At 41.0% G+C, this 19,108-nt stretch overlaps 2 protein-coding genes and 1 pseudogene across 5 annotated transcripts in view; 2 read left to right on the top strand and 1 right to left on the bottom strand.

The window, feature by feature from the left end:
• Arih1 (ariadne RBR E3 ubiquitin protein ligase 1) overlaps positions 1-3,340 on the top strand; it is a 102,450-nt gene extending 99,110 nt beyond the window's left edge. Inside the window, exon 14 of one of the 2 annotated variants that reach the window (NM_001013108.3) lies at positions 82-3,340. In NM_001013108.3, the coding sequence (NP_001013126.2) occupies positions 82-166 (85 nt within the window). In that variant the 3' untranslated portion in view covers positions 167-3,340. The remainder of the gene's footprint in view (positions 1-81) is intronic. The other variant, XM_063265127.1, reaches the window with a different exon arrangement.
• An 11,966-nt stretch (positions 3,341-15,306) lies between these two features.
• Bbs4 (Bardet-Biedl syndrome 4) overlaps positions 15,307-19,108 on the top strand; it is a 33,494-nt gene continuing 29,692 nt past the window's right edge. The window contains exon 1 of one of the 3 annotated variants that reach the window (NM_001106826.1): positions 15,307-15,359. In NM_001106826.1, the coding sequence (NP_001100296.1) occupies positions 15,336-15,359 (24 nt within the window). In that variant the 5' untranslated portion in view covers positions 15,307-15,335. Of the gene's footprint in view, positions 15,360-15,443; positions 15,608-19,108 lie in introns of those variants that run through there. The other 2 variants (XR_010053946.1, XR_010053945.1) reach the window with 2 other exon arrangements.
• Positions 16,400-18,663, bottom strand: Rpl13-ps16 (ribosomal protein L13, pseudogene 16; annotated as a pseudogene).

Here is a 19,108-nt window from a genome sequence, read left to right as displayed (position 1 = left end):
TTCAGGGTAATGCTCTTTATAAACGCCTCTTTCATTATCAGAGGCTGACAACAAGCTTTTTTTTTTTCTCTTTGATTACAGATACTGTGAGAGTCGACGAAGGGTTTTGTTACAGCATGTGCATGAAGGCTATGAAAAAGATCTGTGGGAGTACATTGAGGACTGAGCCTGGCCCTGCATAAAATGAACTCTGAAAACTTTACCATCTAGAGTGCTCATGCAATTAAAACAAACACAAACAAGGAGGCACTAAGCCTGTTCTGACACCGCTGGTCTCTAGTACCAGAATTCTGTTTTGTTAACGGAAAGTTTAAGTAAATTATATTGTAATAAAAAAGGTAGATAAACCATTGTACAACAGTATTCTAGGCCGCCAACAGTGTGACAGACACACAAAAGCCCTCCAACTCTAACTTGTAACGTAGCTTCATTCTCAAAGCTGACTTCCTTTTCTTCTTCCTGAGTGTAGTACAGTTAAACATTCAGACAGCTCCTCGACACTGCTTTTCATGTCCAAACCAGCCATTTCGTTGTACTTTGGTAAAGGACCTCTTCCCCTTCCTGCCCTGCACATACACACCTCCACACACAGTTTCACTTTCTCTCATACCCTAAGGTCATGAGTGAATAATGATTATTAGCTACTTGTAAAGGAAATTCTTGGGAGGGAGAAGGGGGTAGGCAGCAAGAGGATTAAACAAAAAACACAAAAACTTTGTATATGACTTTTAAAACAAGAGGACAACACAGTATTTTTCAAAATTGTATATAGCGCATATGCATGGATAAAGCAAGCGTGGCACGTGTTTGCATAATGTTTAATTACAAAAATATTTATTCTTTAAAAAGCTTCAAGATTATGTCTATTTGCTGTGCATTTTCTTTCAGTTGGCTTTATCTTTCCAGGGTTGGGTTGGGATAAAGGTGTTTGTTAAGCCCCTCTGCAAGACCTAACTAGAGTGCTTTCCCCTTCCTGAGGTCAGTTTGCCCGCTGTGGTTTGGTTGTATCTTTTGCTGGCCATGGGCCTCATGCCTAGAATTCTCAGCTTCTGGATCTAGATCCAGGAAGTCAAGTTCTAAGCAAATGGCTTGGTCTGTTAAAGGGTTTAGTTGCTTCAATTCATGAATGATCCTATCCCAACCTACTCCTCAGTGGCCTTGATGTCCCCATTTTAGCCTGTGTGCCCATGCCATGCACACAGCGTAGGCTTTCTAGGATCCCCATCAAGTCTGGAGGAGGCATTTCAAAATCTCCTGTTTTATTTTTCCTGAATTGCTGCTTTGAGCCTTTTAAGTTTTTAGTTCTGGCTCGTCTTTCATCCCTTCTTTATGTTAGGGTGTTGAATACAATGTTTTCACTTTAAATATAAATAAATAGCCATTCACTTAGTCTGAGATTGTGGATTAAAATGGTGGATACTGAAATTACTCGTGTGTGTTGCGGTGGGTTCAGTTTGAAGGCAAACACCACTAGAATATGATACTCCCATCCAGTGCATTTGAGTAGGAATCACTGAGTTTGCTTCTTTTCTATTGTCAGCATATAGGAGAATAATGCATTTTAGCTGTGATGTCCATTTTTATGAAATTTCTACTAAAAGCTATGTTAAAAGTAAAGGGTGGTGGTGGTTTTATTAACTATATACTTGTTTAGGCCATTCTGCCTGTGGTATTTTTCAACAGGTCAGCATCCCTAAGACTGTCAGTTTTATATAAGAGTGCAGAGTGAACTAGGCAACTAGATCAAGAGGTAAAACTGTTAAATGCCAGCTTTGGCTGAGGACCTCTTTGTCTTCCTTTAACTGTCTTGTGCCTAGGGAGTGTTTACCATTTGTGAGGCAGCTGTGTCTGTTCTTGCATTGTACATCTTCTTACTCCATTGGGAAGTAGGCTCACTTTCCTCTGGCCTTTTGCCTAAGTTAGGCTTTGCTGAATCACCCTACTTTTCCTTTTAGAAAGGTTGTTACATGAGATGCACTTGCAACTGTTCTTTTCCCATCAAAAATCAGTGAATGTTTGCTGAGTATATTATGCTGCTTCCTTAAACCACTTGTCGCTTTAGGATCAACTTGTATTTTTTTTCTTCCCTTTCCTTGTCACCTCAGGTGGCAAATCTGAAGTCAAGTGTCTGTTTTCCATCCTCTCTTTGTCCTATCATTCTCCATTATCCATTTGACTTTATTTCAAATAATTGCACCGATCTTAAGACATTTATCAAAACCAACGAGATTTCAAAGAAAGCTCAAGTATGTTCCTTTTCCTGGTGACTTTGAAAAGCAACCAGAATTGTCACATAGACTTGTGGTCCCTTAAAATGCTTTGTGTGTGTTGTTTAAAAAGAGTTAACTTCACATTATCTAGGTCTGAGTGTCATAAGTTCTCTTCATTCCCTGCCCTGCAACAAGCGTCTAAAAAGAGTGCATCTCATAGTCTCAGTCTCCCACCATGGAGGGATAGTGTAGTTGGTGACACTTTCTAGTCCCAGTGCTCACATGGGACCTGAGGATATTGCACTCACAATTTGTGTGGATCAAGGTGAACTGGCCCTTCTGCTACATCCAAGTTTTTAACAACCGTCTCCATATCTGACAGCATTTCCAGAATTTACCTGCTTCTGTCAGTAGCTAGCTTCAGTGCTCCCATCTGGGACAGGCAAGCCATATTGTTAACAGCTTCCCTATTTGACCTACCTAAGTCTCTCAGAGGGCTCTACTTACACATCAGGGTCTCCCTGTGGTGTTGAGATCAGTTACATTGTCAGTGCATGCATCATTTGAGCAATTCATTGAGCAACAGGTGAATTTTCAATGATTTACAATAAAATTTTGATCCAAAGCTCAGGAGACATACCATAGTGGTAAATGGAGTAGCATATAACATTACCAGACTCTTAAATTCTTTGTAATTTGCTGCAACCCAGATTGTATATGTTTTATGTGTGTTCAAATAAATATATTAAAGACACACGTGTATCCATACACACAAATAGATCCAAGACTGACTTGATTTGAAATCGTTGAATCTGCAGTGTAATGTGTGGTTCACCTGTAAGTAGGACTTGAAATTTAGAACAAGAAGAGTAAAAGGCTTAAATGTAACAAATTCTTTTAGCTACATCCGGTATAGAGCACTTGGGGGATGGGATGGGGTGGGTTGGTGAGACAATCAGATCGATAAATTGATTAAATGCTCCTAACCCTGTAATTTTGTGCATAGAGCACCTTGTGCTGTGGAAATAACTGTTCTTAGATTTTCATTGTAACTGGACTGTTCAGGTTGCCCAGAGGGAAAGAACATTCCTAATTCTAATAAAATAAACTTTTATTTTGTTATTCCATTAGTTACTTATGTTTATTTTTATAGTTGAAAGCAGACACCTTAGGTGGGTAGCAGCCACCTGCACAATGTGCCTTATTCACTGTTCCTATTTTCCTATTTAATATAAACTGTCGAGATTTGGTTCAGGTTCAATGGAGGGAACTGTGAATGAGACTACCCCAACATTTAATTTGGCTAATTGAGACTTTCAGAAGTGTTTCTGAAAGCTTTCTGTATGTTGAACATTGACTTTAGATTGTTGTTTGCGTTGTAGTAGTGATATACATTTAGATGCTCTGTATAGCTTGGAATGTCAGTTTTTTAAAGATGAGATATTTAAAACATTCTCAGCCTCAAAAGGAATCGTCTTTCACATAAAGCTGATAGTCCCTGTGTATGGATATTGACACGGTACTCTAATCAGACCAGACTTGAGTTTTATCACAGCTATACTCTATAGTTTGTCACTTTCTAAAACAAGTGGAATAAAGATTGCTGTCTCACTGAAGAGGGAAATAGAAGATTTAATAACTTGCCTAAAGTTTCACAATTTTCCTCTATTTGGGACCAGAGACATCCAACTACCTCTGTACAGTTTTCTTATTCTGGTCTCAGAATGATGTAGCATCCAGAATCGGAAGAAGTGGCTTTCCCATACTTTGACAACAGTAATGCCTAGCAGTGCTCCTTTGAGCGGGTTACTGCTTTCGTCCACCATTATCCTGCTTCTCCGAGAAACCAGCCTTGAGTAGAAAAGAGCCCCTCCCTACCTACAGATTGGTTAGCCAGTCCCCATGTTCACATTTGAGGTCATAGTCACCAGTGGCAGCCAGACCAGAAGGTGCAGTTGAAAATAAATAGCTTAGTGTAATTCGATAGGCTATTTGCAGTTGTTGACCTTGTCTCCTTCCTGTGTAGAGAAGTTGGACACACTGCTGGGACTTGTTACAGGATACCTTTTATAGATGATAGCTGAAAATGCACAGAGCAGCTGCTAATCTTTTTTGAGTTCTTCTGAAGACAAGTTCTCAATGTAGCCCAGGTTGTTCTAGGATTTGTGTAGCCAAGGATGGCCTTGAACTTCTGATCTTCCTGCTTCTACCTCTTAAGTGTTAGGATGACAGGCATGTGCCACTAAGCCCAGCTCAGCCACCATTTGATCTCAGCCTTTATCCCTGCAACTGGAGAGTCTGGTAGGAGTTTTCTTTTTCCTTTTTCCTTTTTTCTTTTTTTGGGTTTTGTTTTTAAAAGGAGTATCAGCACTGTAGCCCAGCCTGACCTCCAATTTAGAGCTTTCCTCCTGCCTCTCTTCCTCTTTACCGGGATAAAAGGTGTGCACCTATCAACATGGAGGTGCCTGCTTGCTTGTTTTAAGTTAATGGGAAATTGTGGCTCCTTCGTAAATGAAAACTGTGCACTCTCTTAAGCTTTTTTTCCATATATCTTTGGGGAAGTTGGTACTTATTTTTAGAAATGTGCATCTGTTAGTTTTTCAAGTTGAATTAACCAACCTAGAAGCTCTCAATTGGAAGTCAATGTGACTAAGAATAAAGACGACTTTAGGATTTTCTTGGTGTGTGTTGGTTCTTTTTTTCCCCTCCAGCTGCTACTACTGATCTTGCTCTAGGGGAAGTGATACGGCTTTCCGTTTGTCCACTGATACTGATTGGGGCTTTTAGGTGGTTTTCATTGTAGTTGCCAGTTTACAAGCCTGTCACGTTGGTACTTAGTTTCTCTAAAAATGAATCCATGTGGGATCCAGAGATATCAAACTCAGATGTATACACAAGTCAGGTAAGTAGGGATAGATTGCTCCTGTTACCTGGAGTCTAAGAAAATACTGTCAAATCACTAAAACGTTAAGCTGACTTCATAGTCTGCCCAGACTTGTCTGCTTTAATATATTCTATAAGCTATGTTTTTCTTTTGACATAGGAATACTGTAGGGATCAAAGAGTGGGTAAAAGAAAGCCTAGTCACAAATCATAATTACCTAACTTAGTTCTTTTGCTTGCTAATTATTTTTCTATTGCTGTGGCAAAGCACAATGACCAAAGCAAGAAAAGTATTTAGTTGGGCTTACAGTTTCAGATGGTTAGAGTCTGAGAGTTCATATCTTGATCCTCAACTAGGAAACAGAACACACTAGAAATGATGGTATGAGATTTTTTTCTTTTTTCTTTTTTTCGGAGCTGGGGACCGAACCCAGGGCCTTGTGCTGGCTAGGCAAGCGCTCTACCGCTGAGCTAAATCCCCAATCCCCCCCACCCCCCCCATGAGATTTTCAAAACCACAAAGCCTGCCTCCAGTGGCGTGCCTTCAGCAAGGCCACACCTCCTAACCTTTCCCGAACGGTTTCACCAACTGGGAACCAAGTATTTAAATATGAGCTTACATGAACCATTTTCATCTAAATCACCACAGACCACATTCCCCCACTCCCAACCCACAAATGGTAGAATCGAGTTCCTTCTATACAGTGTTGGGCAATGGAGGTTCAGCAGTCAACAAAAGGGGTCAATTTGTGTGAGGCTAAGGCTTTCCATCCAAATGGGTGGTCCTATTAGCCAGCTACCTGGTGGAGGTACATTTGACTGCTTGACACTGTTCAAGTAGCCTTACTGGAAGTAGTGCCAGTAGTACCTGCTGGGTTTGAAAGATCTCCCTCCTCTCTCTGTCCTGTTGGTTCTGACAGGGTTTCTCTGTAATAGCCCTGGCTGTCCTGGAGCTCATTCTGTAGACCAGGCTGGCCTCAAACTCAGAGACCCACCTACCTCTGCCTTCTGAGTTCTAGGATTAAAGTCATGTACCACCATTACCCACGGCCAATTCATTTGACTCTAATATTCAAAACGGGTTGCTTTTGTTAAAAACCTCAGACAAACTAAGCAATTTCTCATGTTTATGAGCCCTCCTAATTTAGTGAGTTAAGAAATTCTAGGGCCTTACATTTCCAGGCCCTTCAAAGATGGCCAATCTGACATGACATTGGCTCTATATGCATAAAATAACATTTCCTGAGGATAGATTTTTGCCTTAACTACCTGTAAAGCGTTTTTCACTGACTACACCTGTGTGAAAGTTGGGTCATTAGCTTTGCAAGACTCCTTCAGTCTGCCAGAGACATCAGGTAGCTAAGATTTTCTGTTTGCAAAATAAATCTCACGCCCTCAGGAACTAGCTCTTCTGGAACAGTAGTTTTAGACTGCGATTCAGGAATTTAGATCCTAAAATTTTTAGGGACCCTATCAAAAAAGGAAATGTCTTAGCTTGTTGCTCTTGGAAGGAGAACTCTGCTTACTCATTCTGTAGGTCTCCTTAGGGTGTAGTATGAAATGATCTGCACTTCCTTTTGTGGACTGACTTAGCAATAAACATTCGAATGGAATGCTATAAGGTTGTTAACTATACCCACCTCAAGTCATAACAACTGCTGGTATAGATGAAGATGTTTGCTTACTAATAAATTTCTATCACATATTCTGGCTTGTGGTTCATTTCTACTTGTATAGGACAGAGCCTAGATCTAATAGGAAAGTATGACCAGAGGACTTACCTGATTGGGAAAGATGTGCCTTAAGTTTTTTAATTATTGTGAGACACGATCTTACTATAATTATATACAGAACCAGCTAGGGTTTCAAAATTGCAACTCTCTTGGTGCTGGGATTAGAGGTTTGTGCCACTATATCCTATTTAGGGATGATTTGGAAGGTCAAGACTAAACACCAGAGAATCCTCCCAGTGAAGAGTAGTGATAGTGTTCCTTTATGCTTTCTCCCACCCAGAATTTTGTTTTGACTAGCTTGCAAAAAAGTCAACAAAGTATTATAATTTAAAAGGACTCCCATGATATGTTATAAAAATCAAATGGGTACAATATGTGCCTTCTAGTGACCAAGTGTTGGCACATGAACTCATGGTCTCAGATGGCTGTTTCCATGACATTGCTTCCCAGATTCCAAATGCTGCTTTTTTTTTCATGGACATGTGACTGTATGTCTCTAAATTTCATAATCTAGGGCCTTCCTCTGAACAGAATCGAGCCCACAAATCACACTGATAAAACAGTTGAAAATAGAGATTTCTCCTCGATAAACTGCACATCTGGTTTAGTGGGGTGTTTTAAGAACTGTGTATGTGTGTGTAATCACCCAAAGACGCAGGAGAGCACTAGTAGGCTCCATTGTTTTTCAAGACCTTGAGGCCCCTTTCCAGTGCTCACCTGCTGGTTGTTAGTCACTGAAAAGCAGTTTACTCACATCTGAACTTTATATAAATGAATGTGCTCTTGGATGGTTTAGTTTATAACGCTTTAAGATTCCCTGTTGTGTGTTGGATCATCCTTATTGCTGAATAATTGTGCATTTTGTACATACACCAGTTTATCCAGTTTCTTACCAATAACTTTAATTTTTTTTAAGTTATTATTTTATGTGTATGAGTGTTTTGCCTGAAAATAGATCTGTGTCTTTGGAAGGCATTGAATCCCAGTTTATCATTTAGGAAGAATTAATATTTTATTAGGGATGAGTTAGTCTCTCTCCATGAACATGGTGTATATATCTTGACATTTATGGTTTTTTTTCCTTGTGTTTTGAGGTAGTGTCTCCTGTTGGCTTTGAACTTCCTATGCCTAACTTGGGATGATGTTGAATACTTCCCAAGCACCGCTTAGTTGCAGGAATGTGCTCCCAGGCTTGGCTATTTAGGTTTTCTTAATTTTTTTCCTAGTAGTACTTTTTTTAGTTCTCCATAGATTTTCCCCCTGGGTATTTGATATTATACATACATCATATATACATTTTTGGTTTTTTTTTTGAGACAGGGTCTTCTACTTGTAGCACAAGTTGTCCTTGAACTCAGATCTTCCTGCCTCAACCACTTGAGTCCTGATGTGATGAACACGTCAGGCTGATAATTGATTCTTTTAGCATCACTTTTTAAGTTTCATTTCTTTTTTTTTTTAAGATTTATTCATTTATTATATATAAGTACACTTTAGCTGTCTTCAGATACACCAGAAGAGGGCATCGGATCTCTTTACAGATGGTTGTGAGCCACCATGTGGTTGCTGGGAATTAAACTCAGGACCTCTGGAAGAGCAGCAGTCAGTGCTCTTAACCGCTGAGCCATCTCTCCAGCCCTTAAGTTTCATTTCTATTTTTGCTATTATAAAAAATAAAATTGACCTTATATATTGATTGTAAAGCCATTGCTAACTCTATTCTAGAAATATCTCTGTGAATTCCATGTATGCACAAGCATGACTGCAAATGATGGTTTTACTTTTTTTGCTTTTAACATTTTATTTTGTATGTATGAGGCATACATATCTGCCACGGCATATGTGTGGAGGTGAGGGGATAAAATTCTTGTCTTCCACTTAGCTGAGGTAGTTTCTATCGCTTCTGATGCTGTTTGGCGTATGTCAAGTTAGCTAACCCACCACTTCTGGCTTTTCACCTGGGAACCAAACTCAGGCTGTCACATTAGTGCAGCTACTGCTTTTACCTTCTGGACCAGCTCCATGCACCACCCCTTTTGGCTTATGGACTTGTTTTGTCTTTTTTTTTTTAAATGTTATTTATTTTATGTATATGAGTACACTGTAGCTGTCTTCAGACACACCAGAAGAGGGCATCAGATCCCATTACAGATGGTTGTGAGCCACCATGTGGTTGCTGGGAATGTTTTCTCTTTTTCTTGTGACAAAATCTAGTACAATGATAGAAAAATGTGACAGTGACATTCTAATTCTGTTCTTAGTACATAGGTAGATTTTATTATTTTTCTTTTCTTTTTTTCCCGGAGCTGAGGACTGAACCCAGGGCCTTGTGCTTGCTAGGCAAGCACTCTACTACTGAGCTAAATCCCCATCCCCTTTGTTTTTCTATTAAGTGTGATATTTAGGGGTAAATTTTTTTCATTTACCTTCCAAACATGTGGAAGTTTATTTCTGTTTTACTGAATGTTTTGGTTTTGGTGGTTGTTAGGTTCTTGGAAGGTTTTTTGGAAGCACTGCTAAATTTTATCAGATTCTTTTTCTGGTTCTGTATATCATGGGCTAAATTCAGCTCATAGAATTTTGTTTTTGTTTTTTTTGTTTTTTTTTTTTTTGTTTTTTTGTTTTTTTGTTTTGGTTCTTTTTTTCGGAGCTGGGGACCGAACCCAGGGCCTTGCGCTTCCTAGGCAAGCGCTCTACCACTGAGCTAGATCCCCAACCCAGCTCATAGAATTTTGTACATCAAACACTTGACCTATTTTTAAAAGGTTAGGCTGCTGGCTTTCCTTCAGTTACTGTCCAGCCTGCTGCCTGAGTATTTGTAGGCAACCATTCTGTTTAAAGGGAAGAAGGCTCAGCAGGTAAAGGTGCTGGCTGCTGAATTTGATGGTCTGAGTTGCATCCCAAGTCCTACATGGTCAGAAAGAACCAACATCTGCAAGCTGCCCTCTCACATACACCCACACACAATGCACCTCCTTCTCCTAATAAGTTAAAGGGAATTTTAAAAAATGGAAAGGGAAAGGTTTAGGAAAGGAAGAGGAAAAAGACAGAAATGTGTGCAGTAAAGCTTAGAGTACTTATTTCCTCTCGTTCTACAGTAAGGTCCAACTTAACTGTCTGATGACAGGAATATGCATCCAACTTGAAAATATGGTAGTTAATTGGTTATTGAACACATAAACGTGACTAGTATAAATGGAGTTTTACTTTCAATGAATTAAAATTTAAATAGCCTATTATGTTCTGTATGACTGTAGAACTAGAAATCATATATATGACATATTGTACATTGTAATTTTATGCTTTGTTTTTTATATATTTATAAAATTGAGAGCACATACTATTATTACTCATATTTTCCAATAAATCTAAGGTATCATCTGAATGCCAGAGACTGAACTCTATCACCCTGACTTTTCATTGGTTGGAAAATGCATTTTGCTTTTTTCTTTGTGATAAATATCTTTGGGTATAGAATTGTTAAATTCTATTTGGGACAGTCTTATAGTAGTCCTGGCTGGCCTTAAACTTGCTCTGTAGCTAAGAACTTTTGATCCTCCTGTCTCCACTACCCAAATGAGTATGGCTTGTGTATAGAATTCTAATTCCATACTGACCTTTTATTCTTTCAGGTCTTTAAATAGGTTATTTAATTATACTCAGCTCATGGGTGTATTGATCATTTCAAGTTTGTTTTTGTTTGTTAGACAAAATTTCTCGTTGTAGCCGTGGTCGTCCTGAAACTCACTCTATGGACCACGCTGAGCTATAACTCAGAGATCCACCTGCCTCTGCCTCCTGAGTGCTGGGATTAAAGGTGCCTGCCCAGGGTTGGGGATTTAGCTCAGTGGTAAAGCGCTTGCCTAGGAAGCGCAAGGCCCTGGGTTCGGTCCCCAGCTCCAAAAAAAAAAAAAAAAAAAAAAAAAAAAAAAAAAAAAAAAAAAAAGGTGCCTGCCCAAACCACCTGGCTCGTTTCAGGTTTTTTCAGCCTGCAGTGCCCCTCCTCCCATAGTTGCGGTGTTGGTTTAATTTTTAGGAAGCTCCTAGGTAAGTTTTCTTTTTCAAAACCTTTTTGTTATTTTAGAATTATGTGTATATGTGTGCCTGCATGTGGGTGTGTGCACACAAGTGAGGGTTCAGATCTCTTGAGCTGCAGTTATCAGTGGTTGTAAAACTGCCTGACATGACTGTGTGAATTGAACCCAGCCAGATCCTCTGGAAAAGAAGAAACAACTCTTAACTGGTGAGCCATCTCTCTAGCCCATTTTTGTTTGTATAGGCATTGTTCACTTTTCAGATCAGTTGTCTTCTCATGCCCATAGTCTATCTCCTGTATGTGGATGCCCCATCATCCTCTAGGTGTTGGATTGCCCCCACCTCTTGTTTTCAGTGTGCACACTTTTAATTATCTGATGTGCTTTTCGTTCTGTTAGTTAATTTAGTATCTAGCCTTCTGTTATGCTTGTGTAGTAACCATTTACTGCCAGTATGTCCCACTTCTCTTGACAGTTATGTTCTGAGTGTTTGCTGCATTTCTGTTCCTGCACATATGCCTGGTGCTTGTGGTTATCACAAAAAGATCCCTGGAACAGCAGTTATGGATCGTGCCGGCCTTAAAGCGGTGTTGGGAAGCCAGCCGGCTCCTCTGCAAGAGCAGGTGCTCTTGGCCACCAACCATCTCCACTGTCTTTCTTTTTAAAGGATTTGCTGTCTTCATTTTTATGTATTTGTAGATGAAGGACTGTTTATATACTCTCCACAGAAGTCAGAAGCGGTGCCATGTAACTAGAGCCTCAAGCACTACAGAACTGCCTTTCATGGATGCTGCAAGAGTGATAAGTGCTTTTAATTGACGAGCCACCACTCAAGCAACAGTTAATGTTTTTAAATACCACAAATGGGAGCACACCATATTTTCTTTATCTTTTTCATATGTAACCTCCACCTGCTTTTTTTTCTTTCATATCTTCAAGAATTCCTATAAGCTGGATTTTACAAGTAATTTTTTACATCTTACCGTAGCATCTTACCTGATTCGTTTAAATTTTCTTTGGTGATAGTTACTTGGATATGTCTAGTATATCTTTTTTCTCACAGGCAAAGCAGCATTTATCTATACTTTTTGCCTACATTCCCTACTGATTACTGCTATTTGTACTGTCATGAATGGGAAATATTTCATGAAGAAATTTAGAACATATGACTGCTTAGTGTTTTTTTAAAGTAGGCATTTCCTACAATGCTCACTGAGTTTTTGGAGTTAATGGTGTGCTCCTGGGAGGGCTGGGTACTTTGTTGTTGTTCTTGTTGCTAGTTTTGTTTTTTTTTTTTTGTTTGTTTTGTTTGTTTTGAGACAGGGTTTCTCTGTGTATCTCTGGTTCTTCTGGAACTTGCTCTATGGACCAGGCTGGCCTTGAGCTCTCAGAGATTCACCTGCTTCTACTCAGGAGGAGTACTAGGATCAGGTGCACTACCACTTCCAAAAAGACCTGATATGCTAGAGTTGCCCAGCAGAGGGCATCAGAACAAAAACTGGCTGAGGACCTTAACAAAATCCTTTAATCCCGTGCCTTCTTTAATTCCAGTACTCGTGTGGTAGAGGCAGGTGGATCTCTGTGAGTTCCAGGCCAGCCTGCTCTACAGTGTGAGTCCAAGATAGCCAGGGCTGGTTAGTTACATTGAGAAACTCTGTCTTGGGACTGGGGGATGGGGAGAACAGAAGTTAAAATACTAAAAACGGAAAAATGTCCTCTGACCTCTGCACATGAGCCATGGTATATGCACCCCTTCTCATAATAAATGTAAATTTAAAAACATAGTAGAGGATTCTACGTATTAAAAACTATTATCTAGGGGGCTGGAGAGATGGCTCAGTGAATAAGAGCACCGACTGCTCTTTCAGAGGTTCTGAGTTCAATTCCCAGCAACCACATAGTAGCTCACAACCATCTGTAATGAGATCTGTTGCCCTCTTCTGGTGTGTGTGAAGACAGAAACAGTGTACTTATATATAATAAGTAAATACATCTTTAAAAAAAAAACAACTGTTATTTATCCTCATATGGCCCCTTCCAAGGAAGTTTTATTTATTGGGAAACAGGAGCATGAATATTATACTAACATCATCCATAAGGATCTCATATTTGTAGCATGAATCTTTTTTTTTTTTTTCGGAGCTGGGGACCGAACCCAGGGCCTTGAGCTTCCTAGGCAAGCGCTCTACCACTGAGCTAAATCCCCAACCCCAGGATCTCATATTTGTAACTGGCTGAACAATTCAGCTAATTTGTGTTTAAAGTTAGAAACCTGGCAGTATTCCTTTGACATGAATTTCCCTCCCCATTCACCAACATCAATTTGTATGATCATAGATGCACTCTGCTTCCCATATTTCTCTTTCTGCTTCTGGGAGGTTAAGGTCTTGCTATACAGACCAGACTGGCCTATTTTAAGAGTTAACCTCCTGCCTCTGCCTCCTGAATGTTTGGATTACAGGCAAGTGTCATTGTGACCAGGCTGCTTGTTTTGGAAATAAGGTCTTACCATGAAGCCAAGCCTAACCTGTAACTCACTTGTAGCCCACGGTAGCCTCGCATTCATGGAAGTCTTCCCTGAGGGTTAGGATTGCAGGTATGAACCACTGTGCTAGGACTTTTCTTTCTGCTCTTCTATTTCTGTCTGATCCGTCTATCCATCTATCCAGAATCAGGATCTCGTCCATTTATCTGCCTGTGTATCAACTGGATTTCATGAAGTCAGGTAGGCTAACCTGGAACTCACCGTTACTAATGCTGTTTATGAATTTCTGATCTGTCTGCAGCCTCTCAAATGTTAGGTGTGTACCTCCACCTACCTGGTTTTCCATTTCCGGTGCCATCTCTTGTTCTCTAAGCAAAGTGGTTCCTCTTAGATGATCAATTCTTGGCATTTATTTTATTTTATATGTTTTGAGACAAGGTCTTGTTACATAGCCCTGACTGTCTTGGAGCTTATAGTGTAGATCAGGCTGGTCTTACACTCACAAAGATGCATTTGTCTTTGCCTTCCAAAGAACATGGGTTAAAGGCATGCCACCACACCTCTACTCAGTAATTGACAAGAACGTTAGCTGTTCATTCAGTACAAGCCATTCCTTGCTCAGAACTCTCTAGGGCCCTCCCACTGCTCTTTCAAGTAGACTCATATGGCCTTGGGAGGTGTATATCACCTCAGGGTCGAGGTACAATTTCTTGCCTTAGAATTCTTCCCTAGTCAGCATGCTTCCTCAGTCTCCTCCAGCAAATAATGCCTTATTTTTTAAATGTAATTTAAAATATCTCTTACTTAGAAAACGATTTCTACCATAGTCTAGGTTAAAGCCCCTGGTTATTTTCTCTTGCTGTTGTACATTTCTCCTTTTTTTTTTTCTTTTCTTTTCTTTTTATCGGAGCTGGGGACCGAACCCAGGGCCTTGCGCTTGCTAGGCAAGCGCTCTACCACTGAGCTAAATCCCCAACCCCACATTTCTCCTTCTTAACAGTTGCCACAATCCTGATGCTATGTGGTATGTTTCATTAATTTATTACTGGCATAGATAATATGTCCATATAGAGTAAAATTAAAAATTCTAAACAGTGTACTTCTATTCTTTACATCCCTGCTATACAGTTCTCTTCCTTAGAGGAAACCACTTTCAATATCAATATCCTCCTAGAAATATTTTCTAATAAATAATTGTGTACATAATATTCTTTTGCTTTCTTATTAACATAGATACTATCTGCATTTCTTGCATATTGTCATTATCTGATAAAGTATACTTGGCAGTTCTTATCTTACCATGTAAATAGTTGTCTCTTTTCATATGCCACACAATATGAACTTCTTATAATTTATTTGTGGGTAATTAAGTTGTTTGCCAGGCGTTGGTTTATTCCGAACAATGACACGTCGGATACTTCTGTATGTAAAACCATGTCTTACGTCTATACGTATAGAATAAATTCCTATAATTGAAACAGTTGGGTTAAAGGTTATGTGTATTTTTAATTTTGGTAGTTGCTGCTAAGCTGCTCTTATTGGAAGCTTGACCAATTTGTTTCAACTGGTGATGAAGTGAAAACTTTTGTTGTCAATGTAAGACGCAGACCGAATCTCTTGGAAACATCAGTTTGCATTATTTCTCTTCCTGGCAGTTTTATTTTCGTATGTTGAGCTACCTGAGTGAACTGTTTCTTTATAAACTGCGCTTCATTATCTAATATCTGACAACGCTACACGCCAGTTCGTCCAACCCGGTGCAGAGCTGTCTAATCTCCGGCTGCGAGTTCCCTCACCCATTCCTTCCGAGCTGAGTCCCTGTGGCCGAGACTCCTGGAACTCACCGACCTCATCACCGCTGCCTTCCACTCGGCAGCTTAATTCCTTACTGGCTCAGGTTCCTCCTTCCTTCCCTAGCTACGACTTCCGGCTCAGCTGGTCGTCCGGGAAACGGTCGGCTTCCGGTTTCGAGGCGGTGGGCGGAGCCAAGATGGCTGAGGAGAAGCTTGGGATGGTGAGCCAGGAGATTCTCCGAGGCGTCGTGGCTGCCTCAGGGCGGGGCGTCCGGGCCGGGCGGGGCCAGGAGGGGCCGGGTCGGGGCGGCGGTCCCGGGCCGGGGCAGCAGGGCCGGGTCCTGGCCCGGGCGTACGCCGAGTAGTCCCTGCGGGAGGCGGCACGGCCGGGTCCAGCTCCCCGCCTGGCGTTTTGGCGAATGCGAACCTATGCAGCGCTTCGTCTGTTTTGGGACTGTCCTCTTCCTGGGTAGAAGAGAGAGTTTCTTTGGAAATGGTTTTTTTCCTACTCTCTTAGGATTTTATTTTGGGGGGGGGGAGCTGGGAGGTGGGGGTACTGCACCTTCACTAGACGGTTTTGATAACCTATAGATTGGTAATTTAGTAGGATGAAACCTGGAAACTTTCAACGCCTCTGCCTCTCTGTGACTGGTGTATGTTTTCCCAGTTGCGATTAGATATTGGAAAAGTTCTGTTTCAGAGCTCAGGTGGTTTAAATTATTAGTTAATTGTACAGAACAACTTATGTGAATTCAGGCTGACTCAGTAGTAACTGACTTTTTGCATCACGAATGACCTTGCTTCTTTGTGAGTCTTGTATGTACATAGTATTTGTACTGTTCATGCAGGCTACGGATTAGCCTCAATACTCCACCTTTAATCCCCCAAATTCTGGGATTACAGGAGTGCGTCATCACTGCCACCTACATTTTTTTTTATTGACTTATAATTGTACATTTATGAGGTACAGTGTGATGATACTTCGGTACAAGTGTACTTTGTATATTGGTCAAGTCAGGATCATTAGCATTTCCATTTCAGCATATAAACCGTTGCAAATAGTAGCACTTGCTTCTGTCTATTGGTACTTGGTTCCTATTATTGGATGTTTCCATCTTTTCCCCTTCCTAACTTTTATCGACCTCTTGTTCTACTCTATATTCCCATAAAATCAACTTTTTTGTTGCCTTTTTAAAATTTTTTTATTTTTTTTATTTTTTTATTATTTTTTTATTTTTATTTATTTATTTATTTTTTTGCTTTATGGAAAATTTATTACAACTGTCCAGCCCCGCATTACTTCTTCTCAACGTCTTGCTCTGCGGCTTCTTTCGCTCTCTTTGCTCGGATGCCGAAGAGCCGGGCATTGGCTCGGGCCATGCGAAGGCTGGCGAAAGCCTTAAAGTTCTCCTCTTCCGTGATGGCTCTGGCCTTTTCCTTTTTGTACACATTCCGGATGGGTATCACAGGTCCTGTTAGCTGCGTGGCCAATTTAAGTTCTTCAGCAGAATTGTCTCCCTTCTTCCGGAGCAGAAGGCTTCCTGGGGAAAAGTATGAGCTTGGAGCGGTACTCCTTCAGGCGTTGCACGTTGGCCTGCAGTGACTCAGTGGATTTGTTTCACCTCCTTGGGTCCACAGAGATGCCGATGGTGCGTGCCATTTTCTTGTGGATACCAGCCACCCTGAGTTCCTCCAGGCTGACGCCCCTGCCAGCCCGGACCTTGGTGTGATATCTAACTGTAGGGCACCTCACGATGGGCCTGATGGGACCAGACGCGGGGCGAGGGGCGATGCGGCGCGCTTTCGCCTGCCGGGCCTTGAGTCTGCGGATCTTGCGGGCCGGCTGGTTGAACCACGTGTCCACTCACTGCTGCCAGTCCTTGTGGAAGTGGGGCTTCAGAATCATGCCATTCCGGCTGGGCGCCATGGCTGCCTCCTGTACAGGAGAACGGCCGAGCGGAAAGGCGCCTTTTTTTTTTTTTTTTTTTAAACATAGGGTAGGGTTTATTTGTGTAACCCTGACTGTCCTAGAACTGGCTTTGTAGACTAGACTAGACTGGCCTCCAACTCAGAGATCTACCTGCTTCTGCCTGGGATTAAAAGTGTGCGCCACCCCTTTAAGATGAGCTTTTTAGCTTTCACATTGGGGCAAGGACATGCTTTGCCTTTCTCTGCTAGCATATTTTCCTTAGCATAATTTTTCCAAAGTGCTACAGATTATGCCTCATTCCTTTTCACGGCTAAATAATACTCGCATATTATTGGGGTCCAGTAATTGCCTCACAAACCACACAAACACTGATGTCAGTCAGACAGGGTGGTTTATTGAGCACATGTCCTAAGACTGGTTGACCAAGGCCACGGTCCAGATTCGGGAACTGAACCATTACCCCAAGTTAAGATCTTACAGGGTTTTCCTAGTAGCAGCAGAAACATCTGAGAAAGTTTCCTTATAATGTCAGGATAGTCAACTAACTGTTACCCAGACCTTACTTAACATTTTACCTAGGCTTTAACATTCCATCTAGAACTTAACACACACCACAGTTTATTTACCCGCTTGTTTATCCATCTATGGGCAACTCCATTGAATCTCTACTTTGATACTCTGAAGAATACTGCAGTAGATGAAGAACACAATATCTTTTTGATAGAATGGATGTATTTTATTTTGGTATGTACTCAGTAGTAGGATAGCTGGATCATATGGATGTTTTGTTGTTTTGAGATAGGGTCTTCTCATATAGCCCAGGCTAGCATCAAACTATAATTCTTTTGCCCCAGCAGCAAGGTGCTGGGATCATAGGTATATGCTGTTGTGCAAGGATTGATTATTCTTTTTGTAGTTTTTTGACAGTAGTTGATTTTTGAGGAATATGTGTGTAATTGTATTTAATTTCTGAGACATTCCAAATATGAAATCTTGTCTCTTACTTTACTGTTGGGTTTCAAACCCTGACCTGACTAATAGAATGATTTTAGTTTTTATATTGCCTTTTTTTTTTTTTTTTTTTTTTTTTCCAGAGCTGGGGACCGAACCTAGGGCCTTGCGCTTGCTAGGCAAGCGCTCTACCACTGAGCTAAATCCCCAACCCCTTTTATATTGCCTTTTAAAAAGCACCATGGAAAACAGACAAATTAGTTGCTCATGGTTGACAGTTTTATATTGAGTGTTGTATCTTGTAGGCCCTCTGTTGTTTACCACTTTATTTGCAGAGTGATGCCAGCAGAAAAGCAGTACAGAGAAGGAATCTCATGCATAAGCTAAGAGATAAAGTAGTCTGATTAATATTACTAAGTTTAGGACATTGGCACCATTGTTGTGGGATACTCACCAGAGACGACCGCTCAGACGCAGATTGAGGCAATAGAAAGTCTACTAGCTGTTGGCAGGCGACTACACTGGGTGCTCAGGATCCCTTCTCAGAATGAGGCTTTAAGCACAAACCCCATCGTTTGAGTTGACACACTTCAGTTAACAAGAACAATTAGCCAGAAGCAGAACTACAAAAGTCAAGAGCAAGGCTAGTGGGGTTGGGGATTTAGCTCAGTGGTAGAGCGCTTGCCTAGGAAGCGCAAGGCCCTGGGTTCGGTCCCCAGCTCCAAAAAAAAAAAAAAAAAAGAAAAGAAAAAAAAGTGTGTGTGCGTGTGTGTGCGTGCGCACACGCACATGCACATGTGTGAAGTAGCACACTAGTAGAGATCAGAGGGCCTTCTACCATATGGACCCTGAGGATTGAACTCATTAGACTTTGTGGTAAGTATCTTGACATTCTGAGCCATCTTACATTGGTGTGAGGACCAGTACACTGGGCGTCAAACCCTGCCTTTCTCATGCCTGATCTCTTTGTCCCTCTCTTGCCTTCCAGGGGCTTCAGCTTATGATAATCAGCTGTTCCTAATGACATGTGCGAGCCAGTTCATCAGAGGCTTTGATTTCCCTTGTATTGCCTTGGGTTATGCAGCTTTT

This window comes from Rattus norvegicus, chromosome 8 (genome assembly GCF_036323735.1).
Source record: "Rattus norvegicus strain BN/NHsdMcwi chromosome 8, GRCr8, whole genome shotgun sequence".
NCBI classification, from domain to species: domain Eukaryota; kingdom Metazoa; phylum Chordata; class Mammalia; order Rodentia; family Muridae; genus Rattus; species Rattus norvegicus.
This window is presented reverse-complemented; position numbering and strand designations above follow the sequence as displayed.